Genomic DNA, 24,903 nt, shown 5'->3' with positions numbered 1-24,903 from the left:
AGTAAAAAAGGTACCTCTGAAGTATTATATCGTTTTTCATTTAAACGTTGTATAGCTTATAATACGCGATTTACTCTTATCATTTTTAACTCTTTGTATTTTGTATATGTTCATATTAGGAACTAAAAATGTATGCTACTAATTGCCTTTTATATAAGGATAATTGATTGAGCGAATATACTCTCAAGTTAAACACTCCTTAAGCGGGCTTAATCGCCCACGAAAAGCGGTTTTCTTGAAGCTTCAGGATTAAGGCAATGAATTGGTATTTGAATGCAATGTAAATGCTTAGTGATCCTTCATTGAAATCCTAATTGCTTGAAGAAAAGTTCTTTGTGTTCGTGAGTAGAGCTTAAGGTAATTCGCCTTATTTCTCTCGAGAGTATGCTTGCATCACATAAATTGCGTGACTCGTAGTGAGTTACATTTTTTAACGAATGCAGGAAACGTCGCATGTTATTTTCTATTTTGTACAATCCTCGGTCGAGGAATTATGCCATGCATAATAAAGGATTCGTTATTTTTTGAAATCTTGGAGCGGCGGCTTTTTCTGTTATCATTAAAATAAATATGGAATTACATAGGTTTTATTGTATCCAGATTTAATATTTTTAATGAGTGTTTAACAATATTTTTAACTTACCACTTCAATGGTCTGGAAGTGGGCATAGGTTACTTTTAATCCCAAAAATATCTCAGTCTTGCTAAAAAAAAAATTTGCTTCGCTCTATAAAAGCTGCATTGAACAACTGCATAGTTTTTCTTCTCGGTAAAATCTGCCTTCAAAACCGGTTAAAGAGTCACCAACAGATAAACCTGATTTCTTTGCCTTTCTTTAGATTTTTTTGGCATAGACGGAAGAATAATGCTTTCTTCAAGATTCTTTATAATCTTATTATGGCTATACTTCTGATCTCTGAAGTAAAACTTAACAGATGCGTTAGCAGTACAGTTTCAAAGTTCCATTACAGTAGTCGTTGACTTAAACTCATTGTAGCTTAAATTTTTTAACTTCTATCCTGTTTGTGTCGAGCTACTATATTATATTAGTTGTGTAGAAAATACTCGTAGAAATGGGACGAAGCACATAGAAATATGTGACCTGAATAAGATATATATATATCCTTCGCGATAAATCTAGAGCAAGTATATTCTCCAGAGTCATTCCTGTAATAACATAGAATTCTGTGAATGTTTCTTTTTTATAACAATTTCGCCTAGTATTTCTGATATCCCGCAAGATCAAGTAATTAACCCGCGATTCCGATATCTGTCCCCAGAAAGCAAGCTTAAGCATGGCTAAAGGCAAAATTTAAAATACATTTATAGCCATTTTTTTAAATGAAATACATTTCCGAAATATTTTAGTCAAAAGTTAAAAAAAGGGAAACACAGGTTACAGTATTTTTTAATGCTTCCTATCCTTATTTAGAAAACTGAAAAATTTGTTGCATATTTTTGTTATCAAAAGTCCAAATAACAAGTTTAATGAATATAACTTGAAACTAATAGACCTGTTTCCTGTTCCTCATTTCCCCTGTTCGGGCAAAGAAATAAAAAATTTATTCAACTATTCAACGATGCTCGGAGCATACTCGGTCAAATATTTCTTCTACGTTTAGACCTAGTTAGTTTTTTGACTTTAGTTTAGAGAAAACCTTTTACAGTTAGATAAGAAGATAGGCTTGAGAACATCATTGAAAGCAAATGATCAATTATGTCTAGGTTGGAGTGCGCAAAAATAGTACCTACAGTTTCCTAACATTAACATGTAAACTATGTATGCTCAAAATATGTGTTCAAGCGCATCAACGGTACTTTGAAACGCGGACATTTCTAAGTTTACCTTATTTGCTAAAGGAGACTGGCTCTTTTCATATGTATTCAGCTTTAACTTTGTACGCTACTTGTTTGCTACTGGAACCTTCCCTTCCATGAATTCCGAATGTAATTAATATTAATTAGACTCATATTTCTCTTTGAAGTCGTCTCAATGATGGTATGTTGATAATTTCTCTATACGTAAGTTTGCGGAAGTTTGGTTATACTGATGCCAAATAATGAAGTAGTTTCAATTCCTGGAGTAACTTTAATAGTGCAACTTAAGTTTTGCTTATACTAAATTTGAAAGCAAAATTGTGAAGACTATTTGCAATTTCAAAACAGTCTAAATAATTAAGAGTCCTGTTTTCAGCAATCTTGTCGTAAGTAAAGTTAGTATAAATCCTGGCAAGAGTCATTGCTAACGGATATACTAAAAGACTTGCAAGAGCTTTTAAACTGTGAATAGCTTTCTTTTCTATTGTTTCGTGACGGGATATAGTGGTTGGGATATTACCTATATAGATACATTTATGACATTTACACAGCCAGTCGCAGTTGAAGCACGCGTCATGTAAACAATGATGATGATGATGATTTAGATACATTTATGTTTTCCACATTTATTAATACTCGTTTTTTAAGTAGTTAAATTAAGGGACGCAGCAGGGTTCAGAATAAAAAGATGTTTACACAAATATTAATTTATCTACTCCCATGGCCAGGATTTTAAATCCTCTATGAAAGATCAAGCTCTTTCCCATAGAGAAAAGGCTGTACTGAATTTCATTATAACATTCCTGTGTTTTTTCGATCCCTTCTGCGCAAAGGTTTTCACACAGACAGCAAATTTCTTACTGCGTGGTAATTGGTATGTGTATGAATTTCAAAAAAAGAACATTGTCATTCACGCGCTTGCCCAATTGGATGCCGTAGGTTATTCAAATCCCCGCAATTTTGTTTTCGACACTTTTATTGTTTTGTCTACAAAAAAGAAATAGCGATTCAAGTTTTGACAGTACACCGCTAGATATTTTAAATATAAATATATTTTTACAATTCCATAGAAAATAAAAATAGTGAAGTTTTCAATCGGGACCTTCCAGCATAATAGAACATATTCCAGTAAATTTGAATAATTGTACTGTACAAAATGTATTATTACTACCACGATAAATAATTCTCTCATTATTAGTTAATAGGTGCTTAGTTTATTTGCATATACTCAGTAATAGATCATATCAGTTTATTAGGACTAGCTGTTTTAATGTTAACAGTTAGCAAGTTTCAGAATCTTTTCAAGGTTTCATATTATGGGAGTAGATAAAGTCTTGTATGCGACTGTTGATAATTAGGTATTAAAACACTCATATGATTCTATTATCATATTCGTGTTTCAATACCCCTTTGCATAAACATCTATTATAAGTCCAAAATTTATATTGTTTTAATATTAAATAAATAAATATACTACACATCGCCATCTAGCCCCAAAGTAAGCGTAGCTTAGCTTCCTTCGTATCTAATTCCCTTTCATTTGTCAGCGCCGTATACTATTGAGTAGTCGCATCATTTTGGAGATTCAGATAGGACATTACATGAACCTTGAATCAGACAACCGAAAAATAAACGCGTCATATTTAGAGGACTTTACTCAGTAAAATTGAGACAGATGGAGGTTAAACTCTAAGCCTTTTACTAAGGTACATTGTATTAAAAATACCCATTAGGCTAATGGATGTAATGGATTGTCATAGCGCCTTTTGTTGCGCCATTTATCAGCGTCTCTCACGCGAGTGACAGTTGAAGCCGTGACAAATACAAATTATAAAATGTGGGTGCTAATTTAGGGAACCCATTACGATTCGCTAATATAAGAATAATCCGCGTTAACTACTCAAATCTGTTCGGTGTAATCTTTGTTACCACACAGATATTCCAAAAACGTTCCTTACACACGTTTTATAGTAGGGGTGCACCGAAATGAAGTTTCACTGTTTTGGAATTCACAGTCAGGATTTTAAAATAAGAGTGTAATAAAAAAAAAATCTTATATACATCGTCAACCGTGTGGTGACGGTGATCAGAATAAAGTTGGCACCACCCCTCGCCTAACCGCGGGTGTCGTGTAAGGCGATTAAGGGAATATAACGGAAAACCAGTAACCATAGTAGTAATAGCAGAGAGGAGGCTACTCGTCTCTGCTACTACTAATATCTACTGTGATCACCAACCCGACTGCCCAGCCTGATTATTATGTAGAGAAGTCGTGAGTCCACCAGTGGACTGTCATAGGCTGTAGATGATGATTGTAAACCACATGCTATTCATAAATTAATTAAAAATGAATACACAGATTTCATCTAGTATTTTTAATCTGTAGCCTTATGAGAAAGTTAACAACAATGATACAAAATCGAGCGCTTATTTTATTTGAGACTTATACACTGTAAACTCAAATACTCCTTCAATCCATATGCGTAATTTTGTTGGAGAGCGTAGTTTTGATGTCTTGTTTAACAATTTTCCGCCATTTTGAACTTCACTGTCACATTAGTTCACGTGTATGGGACTGTGCAAAATGAAAACTGACAAAACTTGTGATGATTTAAGTTTAGAACTGGAACAATGTTGCCAGATTGCTCGGCGTATGTGAAATCAAGTAACTTAACTTAGATTTGTTTGCGTACCTATATACGATTACAGAAGATACGCCGCCAATGCTTTATGATATATTGAAATTTTATTCGTACAAGAGTTGGGAGTCTAATTCGAGACTTTTCCATAACAGCAAGAATTTTAATTATACTTAAATTGGCCAAGCAGACGACCTACCTGATGGTAAACCATCGCCATTGATATAGCAGAGTAAAATATCCATCATTCTGGGGCGTGGCTGTTTATGGATTACTAAGGAGTAATCCATAAACTCTTAAATAGTAAACGGCTTTAAAAATTTTACCCTGAGAAAGTTATTTTATTCAGAAGTAACATGGGCTATTTCTATTTCAGTCATAATAAGATTTCAGTCTGTAATAATCAAAGGAATAACTGTCAATCAAAGGAATTTTTCCTTGTCATAACAGGTCAATATAGTAGTATATAATAGAGAAGCGGTGCTAGCCCAGTGGGCAGGACTTCGACTTCACTTTCGGTGGGCCGAGTTCGAATCCAAGCACGCAGCTCTTACTCTTCAATGTTATGTGCATTTTAAGCCATTCAAGTTGAAGTTAGTATAAAATGTAGCGTTATGTACGCTCGGGTGTTAGGGGTTTACATTTTTAATGGCAACCTTTCATTTTTGGCAACTTAACAGCGCGGCGTGCTCTCACATGAATAAAGCCCAGCGGCCTGGATGACGGAACGGTTGGCGCACATTTCATACCCGAACATTTCAGTGTTTTAGACAATTGTACGCGGTTTTGAAAAATGTGGCAACATTTTTTACTTTTCCCCCCGACTATTAAAACCGAGTTAATGTATTTAACACTCTATGCATGGGACTTATGGGATTTTATTTGGGCAGGCTTTTATATTCGGTCTAGATTATGTTTAAGAAATGTGTAATGTAATTAGTACAATGATCTCAATACAATGTGTGGCTTATTTGGTTTTCTTTGAATGTAAAACGTGTGTTTAAATTTCTACTCGAGTGAAAAAAAATCTATGTTGTTTGAAATAGCTGCTCTAATTAAACACAATAAAATAGTATATTTTCGCTAGAGCGGCTAGCCTGAACTGTAATTGATACCGCCACCACCAATGCGACGCTTGAATTCGTTATAAGGTCGTTCATTACGCAACTAGTTTATAATTATTTTCTTTAATGTTAATAAATTAACTTATTAACAATAACTGTAGGTATCTATTTTTCAACTGTACCGCACTAATAACGAGTGCAATTCTCCTTCCCTACGAATGGCAGGATTTATCTAAATCTATTTTTAGTACACCTGTTGGGATATCGTCATCAGCATCACCAACCTCTCACATCTCCTGCTCCTTGGCGCAGGTATTTTTCTATGATAGGAGAGTGGGTTTAAGAACATAGACTTCGCTGCTCCAATGTGGGCTAACTAATGTTATAAATGCGAAAGTTTGTTTGTTTGTTTATCCTTCCTTCAAGCCTCAACTAAGCAACCAATCGACTAGATTTTTGCCATAGAGTTAGTTGAAAGGACAGAGAGTCACATAGGCTATTTTTATCCCGGGAAAACAAACGTGGACGAAAAATGCGGGCAACAAATACTAAGACATAAACAGAAATAATTGGTAAGTCACTTAACAACTATTTATTTACAATTATTCATTGTTAAGTCAACATCTCCTGAGGATACTCCGGTTTCGGAGCGAAACGTGCATGGACATTGCCGAAGATCTGTTTGGTGTGGAGTATAAGGATTCAAGAAATTGTAAATTACACCCATACAGATTAAACTTAATTTTCATAATTTATCATGGATAACGCCTGCTTCTATCCAGTATAGAAATATTTGTTATAAAGTAAGAATCAAACTGTAGATATAATATTGTGGCGTAGGAATACATCGGGTTATGCAAATTACGTCAAAGATCTCTGAAACATTATTAAGAACACTCAGGGAACGTACGTTTGTAAGAGACTAATGCCATAGAGCCTAGGTACTTAGACGAGTATGCTCCCTGCTTTATTTGTTTTTTTTTTTTACGTTAGATATTAATTTTGCAAAGGAACCCTGCCATAGCATTTCGTTTGTGTGGAAATGCATTTTCTACTTCATTTGCGACTTACAATTTTTTAATTAAAATATTATGAAGCATATTTAATTTTAAACATATATTTTTCATTATAATAAGTATATTATAAAACTAATAGGTACCTCTTTTTTTTCAGAGGTGAGCAGGATATATAAGAAACATAAAAACATAATTATCAGAAAACAGATTAAGGTCAAAGCGAGGTTCGAGAAACACATATTAATCCGATTTAAATCAATTTCCGCTAATTAATAAGATCGACTTGAGCAATTTACAGTCAATATTTTATGAGCACTAAAGCAAAATAGCGGTTTATCTAATGGCAGACATTAATTTTCCGTTCCGCGGGTGAATGTGATTTAGTCTAAACAACAATAAGAACGGTTTACACGGATAAACCTGGAATTAAATGCTTTTATTTAAGATGAATTATTATTCATTAATCATGGAATAATCGACATTGCTCAGCGAGTCGCAAAGCTGAAGTGGAAATGGGCGGTGCACATAACTCGGAGAACCGATGGACGTTGGGGTTCCAAGGTGCTGGAATGGCGATCCCGCACAGGTAAACGCAACGTTGGCCGGCCGCCAACGAGGTGGACAGACGGCATCAAACGAGACGCTGGGAGCCGTTTGAAACAAGCGGTACAGGACCCCTTGATTTACAAAAGACCCTTGTCCAGCAGTGGACTTTTATCGGTTGAAGAGATGGTGATGGTGATGATCATCACATCATTGCCGGACCTTTAAAGAGCACGGGTCTCCTCCCACAATGAGAAGCGGTTAAGGCCATTATGAAGAACTCTTAGGCATGCAGGTTCCCTAACGATGTTTTCCTTCACCATTGAAGCAAGTGATATTTTACTAACTTAAAACGCATATAACTTAGAATAGTTATATACTAACTATTATACATAAACTCCATATTAATATTATAAATGAGAAAGCGTGTCTCTTTGTTTGTTGGAAAGGGACATCAATTATTTTTATGCCTAAAAACCATGCATGAACGCGAAGTTCACGGAGGATTTAAAATGTAGCCTTTGTCACCTATGCACGGCTTCACAGCTAAACCCATCATATTGAAATTTTGTATGGAGACAGCATCCTTCCCAGACGACGCGGGCAAAAGCTAGATTTAAAACGCTAGAAGAATTTAATTTACAATATTAGAGATGTGTGGCTGATTAAAGATATATCATAATTGTACGTTGACGTATATTTGTACTGCCACGATGCCTGCAGATCACGACGTCCTGAGTCCGATCCCAGGTTGGGCCAGTGAGTAGTATTTGGGTTTTCTACCAAGAAATTCTTAGTGCACGAAGTTTGTAATTTGGCGGTTTATCCCCTAGCTTCATAAAGCACGTTAAGCTGTCGGTTCTGAACCTGATCTTTTTATGGTAGTGTGGATCTGCCGTCCCATTGGACTGTGAGATTAAGGTAATAGAGAGTGCACCAGTGTTTGCGCACAAACTTGTGCAATATAATATTATTTATTTATTTATACTCTTTATTACTGAATCAGTATACAAAAGGAGGCCATCGTTGTTTTTCTTGTACATCTCGGGCGCTCATTCCGAACGCAATTTTTTTATACCCCTACAAGTTAGCCCCTGACTGCAATCTCACCTGGTGGTAAGTAATGATGCAGTCTAAGGTAGTAGCAGGCTAACCTGTTACGGAGTATGGGAGTCATAACCCTAATTGGCTTTTACGCGACATCACACCAGAACACTAAATCGCTTAGCGGCGGGAATAAAACCCGGGACCTCCTACTTAAATTTACAGCGCTCACCGTTGCGACAGGGAGGTCAGCATATCTTGAGCTACAGCTTTTCTATAAATAAGTAAAGCTGTTAAAGACTAAACATAGCTAGAATAGTTTCTTCAAACTCATCCCAAACAACGTATCTTGTACTGGTGGAAAACAATTTTAGGCGTAAGGAATAAACACAGCCTTATTGTAATGGATTGTTTACAGTCATAGTTTCTGTGACAAATGGAACGATTTGTCGGGTCCTGTGTAGGATCTCAGTCTCCGAACCCTTACACAAGTTGGAGATTGATGAGTTTCACGCTGTGACGCTCTTGTTTGTCGCCTCGCTTTCGGTGAAACGGAGCTTTTGAGTTTTGTAATTGAAATTGCGCGAGATATATACAAACGTTAACGGTACATCTTGAATAGAAATATTTTAGATAACTCAAATGAAACGTACGTATGTACTTATCTTGCGGAAATTTTTCTTCTTTCAGTAGTATTTATTGTCTGTATCCTATATTATTATTATAGTGTTAGAAAATTTGTTCTTCTTCTTTGGATTAATGGCTTTTTGTGTTAGGAATCAATTCCAACAAAGGGGGTGCAATCTATCTATATATGTATAAAAGAGAAAGTGTGTGGGTTTGTTGCGTATAGTCTCCGAAACGGCTGAACCGATTTCAATGAAACTTTCAGGGAATCTCCGGATTGACCTGGTGAGTAATCCTGTAAAGTTTGGTGACGATCGGAGCACTCCTATTTTTGAACTGTCAAACTGTCAAATACAGCTTTTATTTACTATGATGATATTCTATTGTTGGGTGTACATGGGTGTAGATAATGATCTTCACCCGCTCGAGAAGAGAATAGAAGAGAATAAAAAATTTATGATGTAAGTTTATTATTTAAATAAAATAAACGCTAGTTTTCCTATAAAGGTCACATTAGTTTGGAGTCATTTTGTCGTCTACTGTCGAATAGTGGCGTTGCGCCGCCATCTTGTGATTAGTTCTAGTAAAGTAAATTATTTGTATTGTGCATATCTTTGTTTTTCGGGTAAAAATAAACCTATCAGTACTAGATTCTGTTTAATCGTGTTTTATTTAAGCATTTACTCTCCTAATTGCTAAAAATAGATAATCATCGCAAACGTACCTTGCGTAGGTCTACTTAAATAAAGACGTCTATTTTTATAGTAGGTAATAGTAAAAATGCGTCCTTTCATTTAGAACCAAAAGTAGTGGGGTGCCGGAAACTTATGTAAATTAACGTTGCTGTAAGGTTAGTTCTCGAGCTTATTACTTAAAAAAAAAGTGATAATATCTGGCGTTGACCACCTTTTTTAATTATACCACAATATCACCTGGTGGTAAGTGATGATGCAGTCTAACTTGGAATCGGTTAAGATATAACAGTTTGGAACTCATACCCCTATAGTTTTTACACGGCATCGCACCGGAACGCTAAATCGCTTGGTCTTTGTCGGTAGGGTAGTAACAAGCCACGGCCGAGGCCTCCCATCAGAAAAAAAGGATGCACTCTACTTTCCGAAATGTCCAAATTACCTTAAAAGTTTTTGTACCAACTTTTCAAGATATAAAATAACGTTGCCAAGAATTTTCTATACTTGCGAGCCAAGTAAATCGTTTGTTACCGTACTCCTGACACGTGAGCCATCTTCAGCAGCGCTCGAAACTGTAGTGGCACTGTGCATTTGTCACTTGCATATACAGTTACAAAGCTAGACTGTAACAACTCTTGGAGAGTTGCGAGGTAGCAAGAAAATGTCGAGTGAATTAAATTATGAATATGAAGCCCCTTATTTCCGAACTTTACTTTAAGTTATAAGGGCGCCTTTGTAACACCAGTATGTTAAGTATATCTTTGTTTTTCTTTGTGCTGTTTGTTGTTTTGTTGCAATAAAGTTATTCTATGTATCAGATATATATGAAAGTAAACTTTAGATGATCCGGCTTACTTTCTTTTTATATTCGAGACTCTGGTTACGTTATTTTTTTAACTTTCATCATCATCACATCAACCGATAGACGTCCACTGCTGGACATAGGTCTTTTGTAGGGAGTTCCAAGTTCCACGGTTCTGAGCCGCTTGGATCCAGCGGCTTCGGCTGTTTCGGCTGTTTTAACTTTAGTGTAATAGAAATTATTGCGGTATAGTCTAACTATTGCGGTTAATGAGATACAGCCTAGTGGCAGACGGATGGACAACGGAGTCTAAGTTAACGGGTCCCGTTTTACCATTTGGATAAAGGACCCTAAAGAGTAAAGACCGAAATAATGTCAATGTACAACCTAGCATTTACAATTGCTTTGTTGTTTGATTTTGCGCCAAATTTAATAGACCCGCAAACCTTCGTGGATATTTTTTAACGACCAACTAGAAATTAACATTAGCCTCTTGGAAATTAGCGCCCTACATCTCAGAAGAACTTCATAAAATTTGCATCGAATAGGAAAAACGAAATACATATATACAAATAAGCAATAAGACACACATTTTACAAAAAAAAATTTCATCCTTAGTAATCGGTTCAATTCGATCGGTGGATATTTCGTAACAATGTTCAATGTTATTTGTTAAGAAATATCGACAATCGGTATTAACGGTAAATTCTTTGATGTATTCTTAGATTCTTACATGTTTCTTATCCAGTTGTTTTCTATTCTCTGTATGTATTAACAAGGATAAATGGTTTAAGTATTTGAAAAGAAAATAAGTGAAATTCCATTCTTGTCCATGAAGATTTTAAGTGGTTAGGCGGGCCAATCTCCTTGCTAAATACTTCCAAGGATACCTTACCGTTGTCGAAATCTGGCAGTGGCAGACTGTTGGAAGCGTCTGATGCGAGTGCTAGATCAGGGGAAGAAGCTCCCAGCAGTGCTGTTAGACCATTGTGCTCACCGTCTGTAAAGAATAGTAAAACCAGTTATAACTCAAACCTAAAGTCACTTATACTCTTACTCCTAAAAACATCCGCAGCTTATTAACGTACTGCTGGACACAGACCTCATCTTTCATAGGAAATACGGCTTTAGACCCACCACACTGCTAAAATGCTGGGCTTTAACTACTGTTACACTTTACGTGCTCTCGGAGGCACGGGAGCTGACACCGCCAACTTCCTTCCGGGCTGGTGTCATAAACCTTTAACATACAAAGTAAGAATGTTTCAGATGGTTGATGATGATTCTTCCACAACAGCGACAAAGTTTTAGTGTACGATTTGTTTATTTTTAAGACATATGTAATAAATGCATTCTGAATTTAATAATAGAGAAAGAATAGTATTATAAGAAAAACAAAAGCGGGCCCTTATTCCGTTGGGCGTGCACCGCAGACGCGAACTGCAATGGTTGCGTGAAAGTTGACGAACAGCTTTACATCTACGACGTCAACCCGGAGCATTGCCATCCGAAAAGGAGCTTGGTCAGGACACCCACTATGCGTTATATCTTTGCTCGTAAAGTAACCTAGATAACTGGGCGACAACCTTCAGATTTATCCTACCCACACAATTATGCTAATACAATAGTATGTCAGTGGTTGAGCAATGATTAAAAGTTATGATGAAAAAATAAAGTTAAAAACGTTATTTAAATTAAACAATTTGACAATAAATTTAACTTTCGTTGTTTCCCCTAAAAATGCTCATATTCATCTACAATTTATAAAACTTTAAAACTAATGTGCCGGGCGCAGGACACCATAACCAAGAAAATAAAAAAAAGTATTTGACATTCTAAGTGCTTGGAATGTAGTAAGAATAGAGAATTTCTTATATAACTCCTAGGCTTGTTTAAAAAGTCGTGACAGTTCGTTGGTATTTTGATCAAACTTAGACAATTGTTATAGAATTTACTTTTAGATTTAATTTTTCATTTGTTTATTTTATATTTTTCTTAATATAGGCATTCGTCAAAGATCATCATTAATATTTTAACAAAATTGTTTTTGTAATAAAACCAGAGTTTTTTTCTTCAGCACATAGATACACACATACATACAGGGCATACTTTTAATTGTAACACCTACTATTTCTCTACGTTCTTAAGTTACAGTTTAGTTCAGTAGATCACGGCCCGTTTATACAACAATATGCGAATGAGTGATGCGACTTATAAAGTAAAAATGAAAATTACCCTTGTTAGATGTCTACAGAGAAATTAGCATTAGCGTGGCAAATTATGCCCCGAGGAATGCTCGCCTTCAAAATACATCGCATTTTAATGAGCATGGAAATAAGTTTTTCGGCGTTCGTGGTGTTGCGGAATCTATGCTTTGCTATTTAAAATGTTTTTCAATTTTGCCCTCGGCAATATTTATAGCCAGTGCGCCATACATGTACATACTACAGTTGGACAGGTAAGGTTTTCAACTAAAAATCCGAGTTAATGGTATAAATGCGGCTGTGATTTTTTTTTTCTATCTACTTCAAAAAAAGGGGAAGTTCTTAAATCAACTGTATGTTTTTTATATGTATGTCACGCGATTACTCCGCCAACAATGACTTGATTTTTTTGTTCGGTATGTCATATCTCAGAGGTAGTTCCATTTTAATTTAGTGAAAATCTGATGAATATCTTTGGACATTGTAAATAGAAGTCTTTATCGGATAAGAGTAAATCGCTCGCAACGAGTGTGATAATAATATGATAATAATAATATACTACGACAATACACATAGTGCCATCTAGTCCCAAAGTAAGCGTAGCTTACGTTATAGTTACTAAGGGAACTGATGAATTATTTTATAAATAATATACATAAATACATATAATATACAGACCAATACCCAGACACTGAAACATTTATGTTCATCACACAAACATTTTCCAGTTGTGGGAATCGAACCTCTGATTAAGAAAGCCGGGTCACTGCTCAGTGCGCCAGTCTTTAGTGCGTAGGCTTTTAGAAAAAAACTGGTAACACTGAAAATGAAAATAACGGATGGCCACCAGAATTTCCTCAATATCGTTGCCAAGCAATTTAAGCTCATCATAATAAGGGAGCTATAGGTTGAGTACCAGAACTCCTCAACAATAACGTCCCTGTATCAGAAAAAGCAATATTCGGTAAGAAGCTACGTCCACAATTGGCTACTATACCTGAGATAATAACAAACCAACTAAAAGCGTGAAAAAAAAATAACAAAATAAAAATACCCAAAAAATATGTAAGATATCAGGAGTCTGCAGTAATTTTTACATTTTACTTGGCACCGACTTAAAAATGTTGAAGATTTTTTTTTTAGTAGTCTTTTCGTGTTAGCATCTTAAAGAAAGGAATTGGGCAAATTCTCTTAGAAATATCACAAGGCTCTTAAAAACGCCAGCAGATTTAAATTCCTATAAATTATTTATAGTATTTGAGATATTTTCTCAGTCTCGCCGGCAGCCATTTTATAATTAAGTAAGATTCAAATAGTCTGTTGATCTTTAGAGGAGCTTTTATGTTTAAATGTTTTTTTTTTACCTAAGACTAATAATTAAGGTGTTCCTAAATCTAATGAAAATAAAGACAATTCAAAACCAGATTTCAAATTATTTTGACCTTTTTAAAGTAAGTCGTGGTTAATCGACGGTTAGTTCGGTTCGAAAGAAGAACAAGCAGATAAATTTACCTTCTGTTTATAGAGTCAAGGCCTCTATTAAGCAAATAAAGCTAGCTAGGTACATAAAATGATTGTGGTGCAAATTCTTAAATATGTCTATCCCTTTTCACAGGGAACATTGTGAAAAGGAGCGCACTACTTCTACACTTCTCGACTTAGTTTTGTTAAGAGATTTTTGAAAACATAACCGGAGCCACTTTCTAGTCTACTGTTTTATCTAAGTGTAATGTTTACCTTATTACATTAAATAAAGACTCAAACTTTTTTTTAATTTCACTACTCTTTTACCCAGTCAGGCAGTCAATGTCATGTCCAATGGTGTTGAATGATAACGCATTACGCATTCAATATGGTAGCGACCTAACCTGTTAGGGTTAGATATATTAACACATAGGGAGTGAAAAAACTCATTAGGACTATGAGCTTAAACCCAAACCCTAGTTTATACGTGTGATACTACCGGAACGGTATAACACGAAAAATTTGCGATGAGCCCGCGCCTTTTGGTTATATTTTCTTCGTAAATTTGTGCATAACAGAAGGAAGTAAAACGTAATAAGTAGGTATATTAAGATCTAATCCAAAACCAATTTACCTGTGTTATGTTTTATACTAGAAGTACGTGCAGTTTCTCCCACTTTTGGGATTCGCATATATGATATCACCATTTCGCCACTGTAATAATATAAATGTGAAAGCGTATAAGTATGAAGAGTTCATAAAAGAATTGCGATTGCATTTTTCTGGGATAAACGTAGCCTACTCTCCGGTCCATATACTATATCTATGCAAAAATACTTAATTAAAAAAATGGTTTTACTGTTTTTCCATCTTTATTTCAAATGACTTTCTTTTTTAATTTGTTAATTATCATGGCCTCCGTTTTTGGAAAAACAGTTAATAAACAGACAGAAGGACAAAAGAGTTATTTTAAAGATTTTTTCCTTTTGTTCTACGGACCCGTAATGTCGATAGTAAAGAATTAGCCCACTAATGTTTTATTAGGTATTCATAAGGAAACATCAAAATATACATTTTGTTCTTGATAGATTTATGCAGCCGCAAGCAGAATAAGCGTAGGGTTGACAATAATTAATACGTGTGACAAGCCTATGAAGTTTCCTTTATGAAACTGGTTGTTTCATAAAGGTGAAACTTCACAGCCTTGTTTATGTTGAATTTCTAGAAAAAAAATCCATCCATTTTTTTCTAGAATTGAAATGAGAGTCTCACATGAATATTTATATTTAAAATATGACATAGTCAACATTGAACCATCAAATTCGTATAAATCCCTGGTATATACTTTACTACTAATTTAGAAGAATGTGAAACTGACCCTCAGTTTCACATTCTTCTAAATTATATTATTATCAGTTTATATAATAAATTCCAAATTATTAATAAGTGTCGGAAATCGAACCCCACCTCCCAATTAAATTCACAGCGCTCACCGTTGCTATACTGCTTCTCATAACTTTTTCGTAATAAGGCAACGCAGGCTGCAACTTTTGTGGCAACCTTATTATTTTGCAAAGTTTATCGAATAAATGAATGCGGAAAATAAGCGGGTAAGCGAGAAAATCTGCTGATACGATCTAATTCAAGTGCAACTCAAATGTATAGTCCACGTAAGCTGCTTGAGTAAACGTTGGATAATGTTTTTGAATTTATTGACCAAGCGAAGCGGCGGCGCGGCGTCTCGTTGTTAACTTGGGTAAATTTGCATTTAGTTTTTGTACAGTCTTACATGTTTAATCACAAATAATCTGTAAACAGTCGTCTTAAAACCAAAAAAAAGTTTGAAAAAATCTTTTTTTAAGGGGGAATCGAGTGCAATATTTTATTTTATTTATTTTATTTAAAACATTTTTATTTTATTTCACCATTTGTTATTGTTAACCAACACGCTTTAATATTATTTTTTTGCATTCATAGTTGTATCTTACAAACGAAGTCTGGAAAAATGCATTGATTTTTTATCCATTTTTTAAAAAGAAACCCTAATCTTTTTATGTACCCAAAATAGTATATTTTTGTATATCAAATGTATTTTGATTTCTTATTAATAAATAATTATCAAACCTACTTCTTTTGGCGCGTTATGTGATAAAGAAAGCGCAGATTTTTTGTACACTTATCCGTATATAACACAGTTCGAGCTATCAGTAAAAGAACATTGTATAGATTTTAATTTTTATGACTTATTATATATAATTGTTTTTGTTAACATAGTTCCTAATTATAATCTTTTTTAATGATATTTTTTTATCAAAGAGTAAAAATAAGCTCAACTTAGATTGACACGGCTGGTATTTCTGAAGTAGGAGTAAGGTGTGTGGGTAATCTTGAGGTATTGTTGTTAGAACTTTTTGTTGTCATAATCAGTTCAAATTTATTTGAATTACGTACATAACGTGACACGTGTTTTTATTAATCAGCTCCTATTTTAAGATGTGAACCAGTATAAACCTATAACGAGTATCTGGTGAAGAAAGTACTCTAATATTTGAGCTTCACTCATCTCACAGAAACTGGGAAAGTGCCTCTTTGTGCCTACTTGGCATTTGTGGCCGCCATTTGCTTAGAGTCATTTAATTAAACTGAATAAACCTACAAAGTGAATTGGCGGCACCGGATCGCAGAAACCACTTAGTAATGTTGACCGTCCTCTCGGACAGTGTGGTCATCTTGACTTATTTAAGTACATAGTACAATTAGAAGATATAGCCTCTTGGTCAACTTTAAGTTAGTACAAGTCTGGATAGTTTGATTTCGTATCCAATTTTGATAGGCAACTGTATATATTTTTGTATTTATTGTTTTTTTATTACCTGACTACACAAAACGAGGCAAGGGTATTCTAATGTTCAGCCTACAGTCTAAGCAGGTTGAAAGAAAATAAATCTATTGTTCTGGAATATCATATAGTCTAGTCTGGTATTAGTAGAGCTTTTTGTGCCAGAGCTTGTTCGGGGAAGAACTACCACCCTGGTTGTTTCTGCCACCAAGAAGCATTGTTTTGTTTGAATTTGAAGGGCGTGGTTGTCGGTGTAATTACAAGCTGGACGCGTGACACTTACGCCTCAGGTTGTTAGACATAGGGTTTCACATTTCTGGGCTGGTTCCTTGTATGCCCAGCGAAGTATTGCTCTGTTTATAGGCGATATTGATTCACCTACCATTTATGCTTAGTCCGTAAATTAATACCATAAAAATGATTTTTTTATATTTTAATAATATTATATTTATTATCCTTGTTTATATTCTTTATTTTTGTATCTTTTAAATTGCATATATTTTTTTTTATCTGGAATAAATAAATATCATGATAATTATTATAACATTAGGTGAATTACTCAAAATCTCCGAAAGGCTCCGGTTCTATTATACAATGCAAATACATTAAAAAGTTTCATAAAAGGGAAAACAGTACCAGAGGCACGCAGGCAATGTTCCAGTCATAAAGTTGCAAATGTAGTACTCGTAATATGGCTCCCCGCTTGATTTTGCCGAAACTTGAGAAGTACGCTCTTTGCTACAAAATGTTTATTTGACGGCCCTACTTACTTAAAACCTCAATGAAGATATAGGAAATTGACGGATTTAATATTTTTATGGCGAATTAAACTTAAAAATTAAATCAAAAATAACTCATAAAAAATGTAATAAATAAATAAATATACTTCGACTATACAGACAACACCAAAGTAAGCGTAGCTTGTGTTATGCGTACTAAGATGACTGATGAATATTTTTTATTCAATAATATACATAAATACTTATAATCATCATCATCATAAAGTTCATCACACTAACATTTTCCAGTTGTGGGAATCGAACCGTGGACTCAGAAAGCAGGGTCGCTGCCGACTGCGCCAATCGACCGTCAAATGTTTCTCAATCGACATTTTTAAGCTTAAAATAGTAACCCTTACAAAAAAGAGTCAGTTTATATCAAGGCAATCTTACATAGATAAACCCTTGCCCTTTACAGCATGTTATTTTTTTTTATTAATACTTCTATTTTGTCGCCAGTGTAAGTGGAAATGACAAATTAATATTATAGGCCGTACCAGAGGGCATGCGTAAGGTCTCATAAAAATTACGCTTACTTTGGGACTAGATGGCGATTTGTATATTGCTGTAGAATATTTATAATATACTAGCTGTTGCCCGCGACTTTGTCTGCGTTTGATTTTGTTTTTTGATGTGGCATTCAATTTGATTTGGCAATTCAATAGTTGTAGTTCTAAAAAAAACTAAAGTATTCAGTATCGCTCAGCCTTAAATGAGGGGTTTGCTGTTGTCTGCTGAGGAGTTCTGTCCTCTATCTCCTTCCACATTCATCAGATCTACACAAAATTTGGGCAAAATTAAACACATATTATAACCTCTATAGTACAAAAATAGTTATTTAAATCGGTTATAGTTTGTCGGAGTTATGGTGTAAAATCGTCAAACACTTTCATTCCCTCACAAAAAGTATCCTATATTACTTCAAACACTTCCAAGAATATGTGTACGAAGTTTCATTAGGATCGGTTAAGTAGTTTTTGCGTGGAAGCGTAACAAACAAACTTACATTGACATTTATAATATTAGTAGGGAGGTTTTATCCGTGTGGCATATAACAACTATTTAATGCAAGTGTAACCGCGGGGCACAACGTGTCATTAACAAAGGAGAAACGAAGCATCGCAATAGTGGCGACAAACTATCCAATCTTCAGTCATAAAGTTGCAAATGAAGCAATATCGCAATCAATTCAATTTGTGCTGATACATAACAAAGCGAAATTGCTTTAGATCGCAGACCCCGCTGTGTAATTAATTTTGTGCCTTCCCTTACACAAATAGTTGGGCCATCGTGGTACAAATATTTAGATTTTTTTTTAAATATTATGGTTTTTGTCAGTCTTACCACAAGCATGTAAGAGCCAGTTAAATAATGAGTAGCGAGCATAAACTTTTACGAAATTTAAGTTAAAATTATGAAATATCACCTACAATTTCGAAACACTGGGCTGGTACAAAGTTTTCAAAATTAATTCCTAATTCATTTATTTCTTGTAGGCCTAAAAGAAGTACTTTTTAAACGTCAGTATGTCTGATTGTAGTGACTCTACCACCGGTTTGGAAGGCAGACTCTACCGAGAAGAAGCCGGCAAGAAACTCAGCAGTTGCTCTTTTCCAACATCATTTTACAATTTAACAATCATTGTTCTATCTTGTCTGAGATGAAAGCGGAGCGGCTTGCTTTCAGGCAACTTGATAGACTACCAGTATTGATGATACTTGATAGAAAAACCTACTGGTGCCTAGGAAAGCACGTTAAGGATCCTACACCCGATCTCTTTCCGGTCGTGTCGGATCTGCCGTAACATCGGACTATGAGAGTGTACCTATGTTTACGCACTCACTTGTCCACTACAAAATCTCCTGCCTAGTCGAAAAACCTTTCTGAGATAGACCACCATAGCCGACTTCAGTCAGGGAAACTGTGGATGATCAAATGTACTTAAAGATAGTTCTAACTTCTTTACAAACTTTGTTTGAAATTTCATAATTTAAGAAAAGCAAACGTTATTATAATGTTATCTTCGGAGAAAAGAGGTACTATACTTTAAAAAGCTCAATAGAATCAAAGCCTGCGGAAAATGTTCAGTGATAAAATTGCAAATGCCTTTATATTGCTCCCCACTCGACTTATGCTGAAACTTCGAAAGTGCTCGTACAATTGTGCCCTGAATTCGTGGCCGCTATTTACTTAGTGTCATTTAATTAAGCTGAATAAACCGACAAAGTGAATTGGCGAAACTGGACCGTGGAGTTCACTTTGTAATTAATGTTCACCTTATTCTCGGCTAAAGCGGTCAATTTAAATTGACATATTTCCATCATTTATAATTATTTTTCCGATTGATTTATCATTTTGCTTTAGCTATGTATAGAGTCTACTATCTTTTGCAGCATGTTTGTCCGTGTTTATAACGGTTTTGTACATATACCTTGGGAACCGTTTGTTTTTCTGGTATAAGAAGTAGCCTATGTTATTATCCGTCCTTTCAACTAGCTCTATACCAAAAAATAAGTTGATTGGTGGCTTCGTTAGAGCGCTAAGCAAGTACAAAACAAACATACACAATTTCAAATTTATACTATTTATATCGTGAAGATTGACGTGCGTTAGTCGTGGATATTTTTTTGATTATTTTCATCCCTATAAATTTACGCGCAGTTTGCAAAGACCCTGCTTTCTGAGTCCACGGCCGTGAGTTCGATTCCCACTGCTGGAAAATATTTGTGTGACGAGCATGAATGTTTTTCAGTGTCTGGGTGTCTTTATATATATTCTAAGTATTTATAAGTATTTATGTATATTATTCATAAAAATATTCATCAGTTATCTTAGTACCCATGACACAAGCTACGCTTACTTTGGGGCTAGATGGCGATGTGTGTATTGTCGTAGTATATTTATTTATTTATTTATTTTATTTAAAGGAAAAAGACCGTCCTTTTTTCCTCCAGCCAAAAATTATAAGCATCCTAGGTGTACGGAAAGATACAGGTCGCCACGTTGCCTAACTAGATGGCACCACAAGATCCTATAATGTTATCTTCGGAGCATGCTGCAAAAGAAAGATGTCACTCTATTGAAGTTATCTAAAAAAAAACATAAAGTTTAGTATGTAGGTATAATGTGTTCACTTTAATAACCTACAGTAAATATAAAAGTACGAACGAGCTAAATAGCTACATGAGATAAGATGAGAGAACAAAACTAAAAACGGTGCAAAAGAAACCAGGAAAGCCTTTTAATTTAGTTGCGTCAACATTTTGTTTCACACAGCAATGAGTAAGTTTAATCCATTTTCTCTATCTCTCTCATTAAAATTCACTCGGAAAAAGAGATAAAACTGAGATTTAGCATTTTCCTTTTTTAAGGTTTCGCATCCAAATGGAAAATAGGAATATTTATGATGTTAACATATAATTTTAAAATTATTTTGAGATGGGATGACAAGTCAGATATTTATAAGAGTTTTTTTTAAGCTAAAACGCAGGCCGTTTCTAAAGCTTAGGCCCCATGTGCGATTTTTTCTCTTTCAAATCCGTTTACTCGGAAAAAGAGATAAAACTGAGATTTAGCTTTTTCCTTTTTTAAGGTTTCGCATCCAAATAGAAAATTGGAATATTTATGATGTTAACATATAATTTTAAAATTATTTTTACTGTTATTTCAAATTTCTTTATCGCAATTTTGAAATGGTATGACAAGTAAGCTATTTATGACAGTATTTTTCCAGCTTAAATGCTCGCCGTAACTAAAGCTTAGACCACATGTGTGATTTTTTTTCTTCCAAATGCGTGATGAACAAATTAGCATTTTGAACTAACTATACTACTAACAGCATGGAACAACAGTATCATCTTTAACCCAAAATAGGAAGTTTCTGGCATCTGGTTGCAATATATCGCAACCGTAATAACAAAGTTATATGAGGGTCCGTGTTTGTCGTAAAATTTAATACCAAGCGACCTCTAGCGAATTTATGCGGGTCCAATTACGACGTACGCTAATCTTATTGGCTATTTATTTTAACTGAGCGTGTAAAACTATATTTTTCTTACGTTTATATTATAAGAGGTTCTTTCAAGACTTAGCCCTGTGCAAATCTGATCATTCAAACCATTAGGAATGCAATCCAGCTTTTGAAGCCCCAGCTTACAATTGAAAGAATTAACAAACTAGAAATTGTCATTGTGTAATAAAAGTGAGCTAAAAAACAAATTAGATTTTATTATTATTATTGCAACATTAATGTTAGGTATATTATGTATAATATCATTATTAATTCTGCAGGATCACCTCTCTCCTTCTCGCTCGTTAATGTGGGATTGCAAAATTTTTTTAATCAATCGCACACAGAATCCTGGTATAACGTCAGCTTAACCCGGAATACTGTCTTCCTAATAACGTTTAAATGAATGATCATACATATAACATTTTTCATAGCCATATATTATACCTAAAGAATGAAACCAAAGTAGCGTTTTTCCACCACGCGGAACTTGTTCTTTAAGATATATTTTAAGTAACAAATAAGTTTTACTGTACTTATCGGTTTCAATCAGAGTATGCTGATTTCTTCTTCGCCAAAGGCATAACAATGTCTCTACATGTACCTGGTAACAAGAACCAGCCGATCTTGCTACTAAACCACATCCCCCTCGGGATCTAACAGAACTATACTCGCGACTAATTGAAATTTATACGTAATCCGATTAATTCGAATTTGCATCTAATTTACAAGACGTCGCGTCGAATTCTGATTTCCGTGATAATTTAATGGAGCCGTGCACTCTGTTCTGCATTTGAGCAAGAGAGAGAATGTGACTCTTCAGTACATTATTATTAGCTGCTTTCATGAGAATACCATTAATCTGTTGCGTGCATACAAGGTATGCACAGGGTATACACAAAGCAGGCAGATGATGTCCAATACAAAAAATATCCAGTACGAGTTAAAAAAAACCTAACCTTTAGAGGTTTTTTCATTAACTTCCTTTCTTTATTCAATTTTCTTCATTCTATATCATCTGTGTGCCTTGTGCATACCCTTTATGCATGCCACTGCCATTAATATGTACCTTCGTACGGTCTGTAACTGTTTGTTTGTCCTCTACGAGCAGTAAAGAGATATAGGCTAACTATTAATTGTTCGTAAAGAATAGAACGAAACAATACTAGGTAAAGTAGTAGCTTTTTGTGACAGAGCTAGTCCGGAAAAGTACTACCGCCATGTTTATTTCTGCCGCCAAGCAGTATTTCTATGTTCCGCTTTAAAGTAGTAGCTTTTTGTGACAGAGCTAATCCGGAAAAGTACTCCCGCCATGTTTATTTCTGCCGCCAAGCAGTATTTCTATGTTCCGCTTTTTGTGACAGAGCTAATCCGGAAAAGTACTTCCGCCATGTTTATTTCTGTCGCCAAGCAGTATTCCTATGTTCCGCTTTAAAGTAGTAGCTTTTTGTGACAGAGCTAATCCGGAAAAGTACTCCCGCCATGTTTATTTCTGTCGCCAAACAGTATTCCTATGTTCCGGTTTAAAGAAGTAGCTTTTTGTGACAGAGCCATTCCGTGAAAGTCCATGCTTAGTTCTGTCGTCATGCAGCATTGCTATGTTTTGGTCTGAAGAGCGTTGTTGCCGGTGTAATTACAGGCTCATGAGGTTTAATATCTACCTGGGGTTAATGGACGCAGGGTGGCATTTTTAATGACTTGTTCTTTGTATGTGAAGTGTTGCCCCGACGAAAGTTATACATTGACCATGAGGTGGGCCACCTGCTTGGTTCTTATTTATTTATTTATTTAAACTCTTTATTTGTACACCACTACACAGTTAGAAAAATAAAGGACGAATAGAGAGAAACACAAAAACTGGAGTAGAATACAAAAGGCCGCCTTCTTCAATTATTACAATAAAAAAATGTGTAAGTGACGCGGTACGGAAGTCTGAAGAACTTTTCCAGTCATCAACCTCAGTGATTTTTCTGAAATGTATACCTAAAGTGGATCTTGTCTGTAGGTAAATATTACAGCAAAATAATAGTCTAAAACTTTGCAATTCATATTGATCACGGTTTTAGTAGAAAACAATTTTAGTACACATTATAAATATATAATGTGTACTTATGTGTTTATTATATAGTCTATATTTAAAAAAAAAAAAGTGCCTCCATCTTTCGACACTCAAATGTGACTTAATTTGAGTGTTTTAGAAAAAAAGGCTTTTTGCTATTTGCTGTTTTTAAAGGTTAGTTAAGGATAGATGCATGCTCAGAAACTGGAGTACTGTTTATTCGAAAACAGTTCAACGTGCTTGTACATGTAGGTGGTGCCTTAATTAAGCTTAGCTATTTTTTGCTCGTCGCTATTCATTAATTCTTAGTTCCCCGGAAAATAAAACCAATTTTACGCTAGCGAAGCTGCATGAAAATGCTAGTTAAAATATGGTCTTTGCTAAACTTAATTTTCATCGAAGTCAATTTCCCAGTGAACGCAAACTTTTTAAAAAGCTGGCTCTTATAAAAATAGTGCTTAAAAAGAAAGGAAATTTTCCCCGCCGGCCAACATTGTCTGTGATTCGAGTGCGCCTTAGAAACAATTCACAGAGTGACAATTCATCTTTGCGACAGCTTTACACCGCCCATTGCATAAAATATACAACTACTTATATTTTATTTGGTTTGCTACGCTTTTATTGCGGCTTCTAGATTGTATTTCTCTTAACGTGACAACTGAACTGAATTGAATCAACAGAGAAAAAGCAAGAAAGAGCCTCGCAAAAAAATAAAAAATCTTACCGCAATTTTATTTTCTATTTCGTTCAATATAAATAAATAACTAAACTGGTTATTGTGATAACTTTAAAATACGTTTTTAGTTATGAAAAATCTCCATAAATTTACCACGAACCTACCCTTTATTTTTATACAATCTAAACGTGAATCTGTTCGTAATTATAAAACAACAAAAAGAACTCAAGCTACGGTAAATCTATCTACTATTTAGTTAGTTCCCGGGATGCTATCCGTAGTAAGCAAATACTCGGTATTCCATTAAGGTGCCCCTTGGAGAGTGGTTAATTAACATGTACCATATTATTTCGTAATCCCTCAGTGATTATATTGTTCCTAGCTGTTTATGAACGAGGACATAAAACAGTTAATTTAGACTACTAATTGTTAGGTTAAAAAAAACAACAAGGCATGTGCAGGACAAGCCAAAAACTGGAATCGCAGATTTCTTACAGGTAGTCACGGAAAAATTCATATTTAACACAAAATATGTGAATGCTTTTAACAAGGCAAGCTTATTAAGCAAGTAATAAAACATTGCTTGAATAAAAATTCACGATAGGTGTGAGAATAATAATTTTAGGTT

General features: G+C 34.8%; 1 protein-coding gene across 1 annotated transcript in view; it reads right to left on the bottom strand.

Annotated features, from left to right (window-relative positions):
- The window catches only part of LOC120631972, a 344,454-nt gene that overhangs the window by 99,558 nt on the left and 219,993 nt on the right, over positions 1-24,903 (bottom strand). The window contains exon 4 of the mRNA XM_039901687.1: positions 11,243-11,245. Coding sequence (XP_039757621.1) covers positions 11,243-11,245 — 3 coding nt within the window. The remainder of the gene's footprint in view (positions 1-11,242; positions 11,246-24,903) is intronic.

This window comes from Pararge aegeria, chromosome 19 (assembly GCF_905163445.1).
Source record: "Pararge aegeria chromosome 19, ilParAegt1.1, whole genome shotgun sequence".
NCBI classification, from domain to species: Eukaryota; Metazoa; Arthropoda; class Insecta; order Lepidoptera; family Nymphalidae; genus Pararge; species Pararge aegeria.
This window is presented reverse-complemented; position numbering and strand designations above follow the sequence as displayed.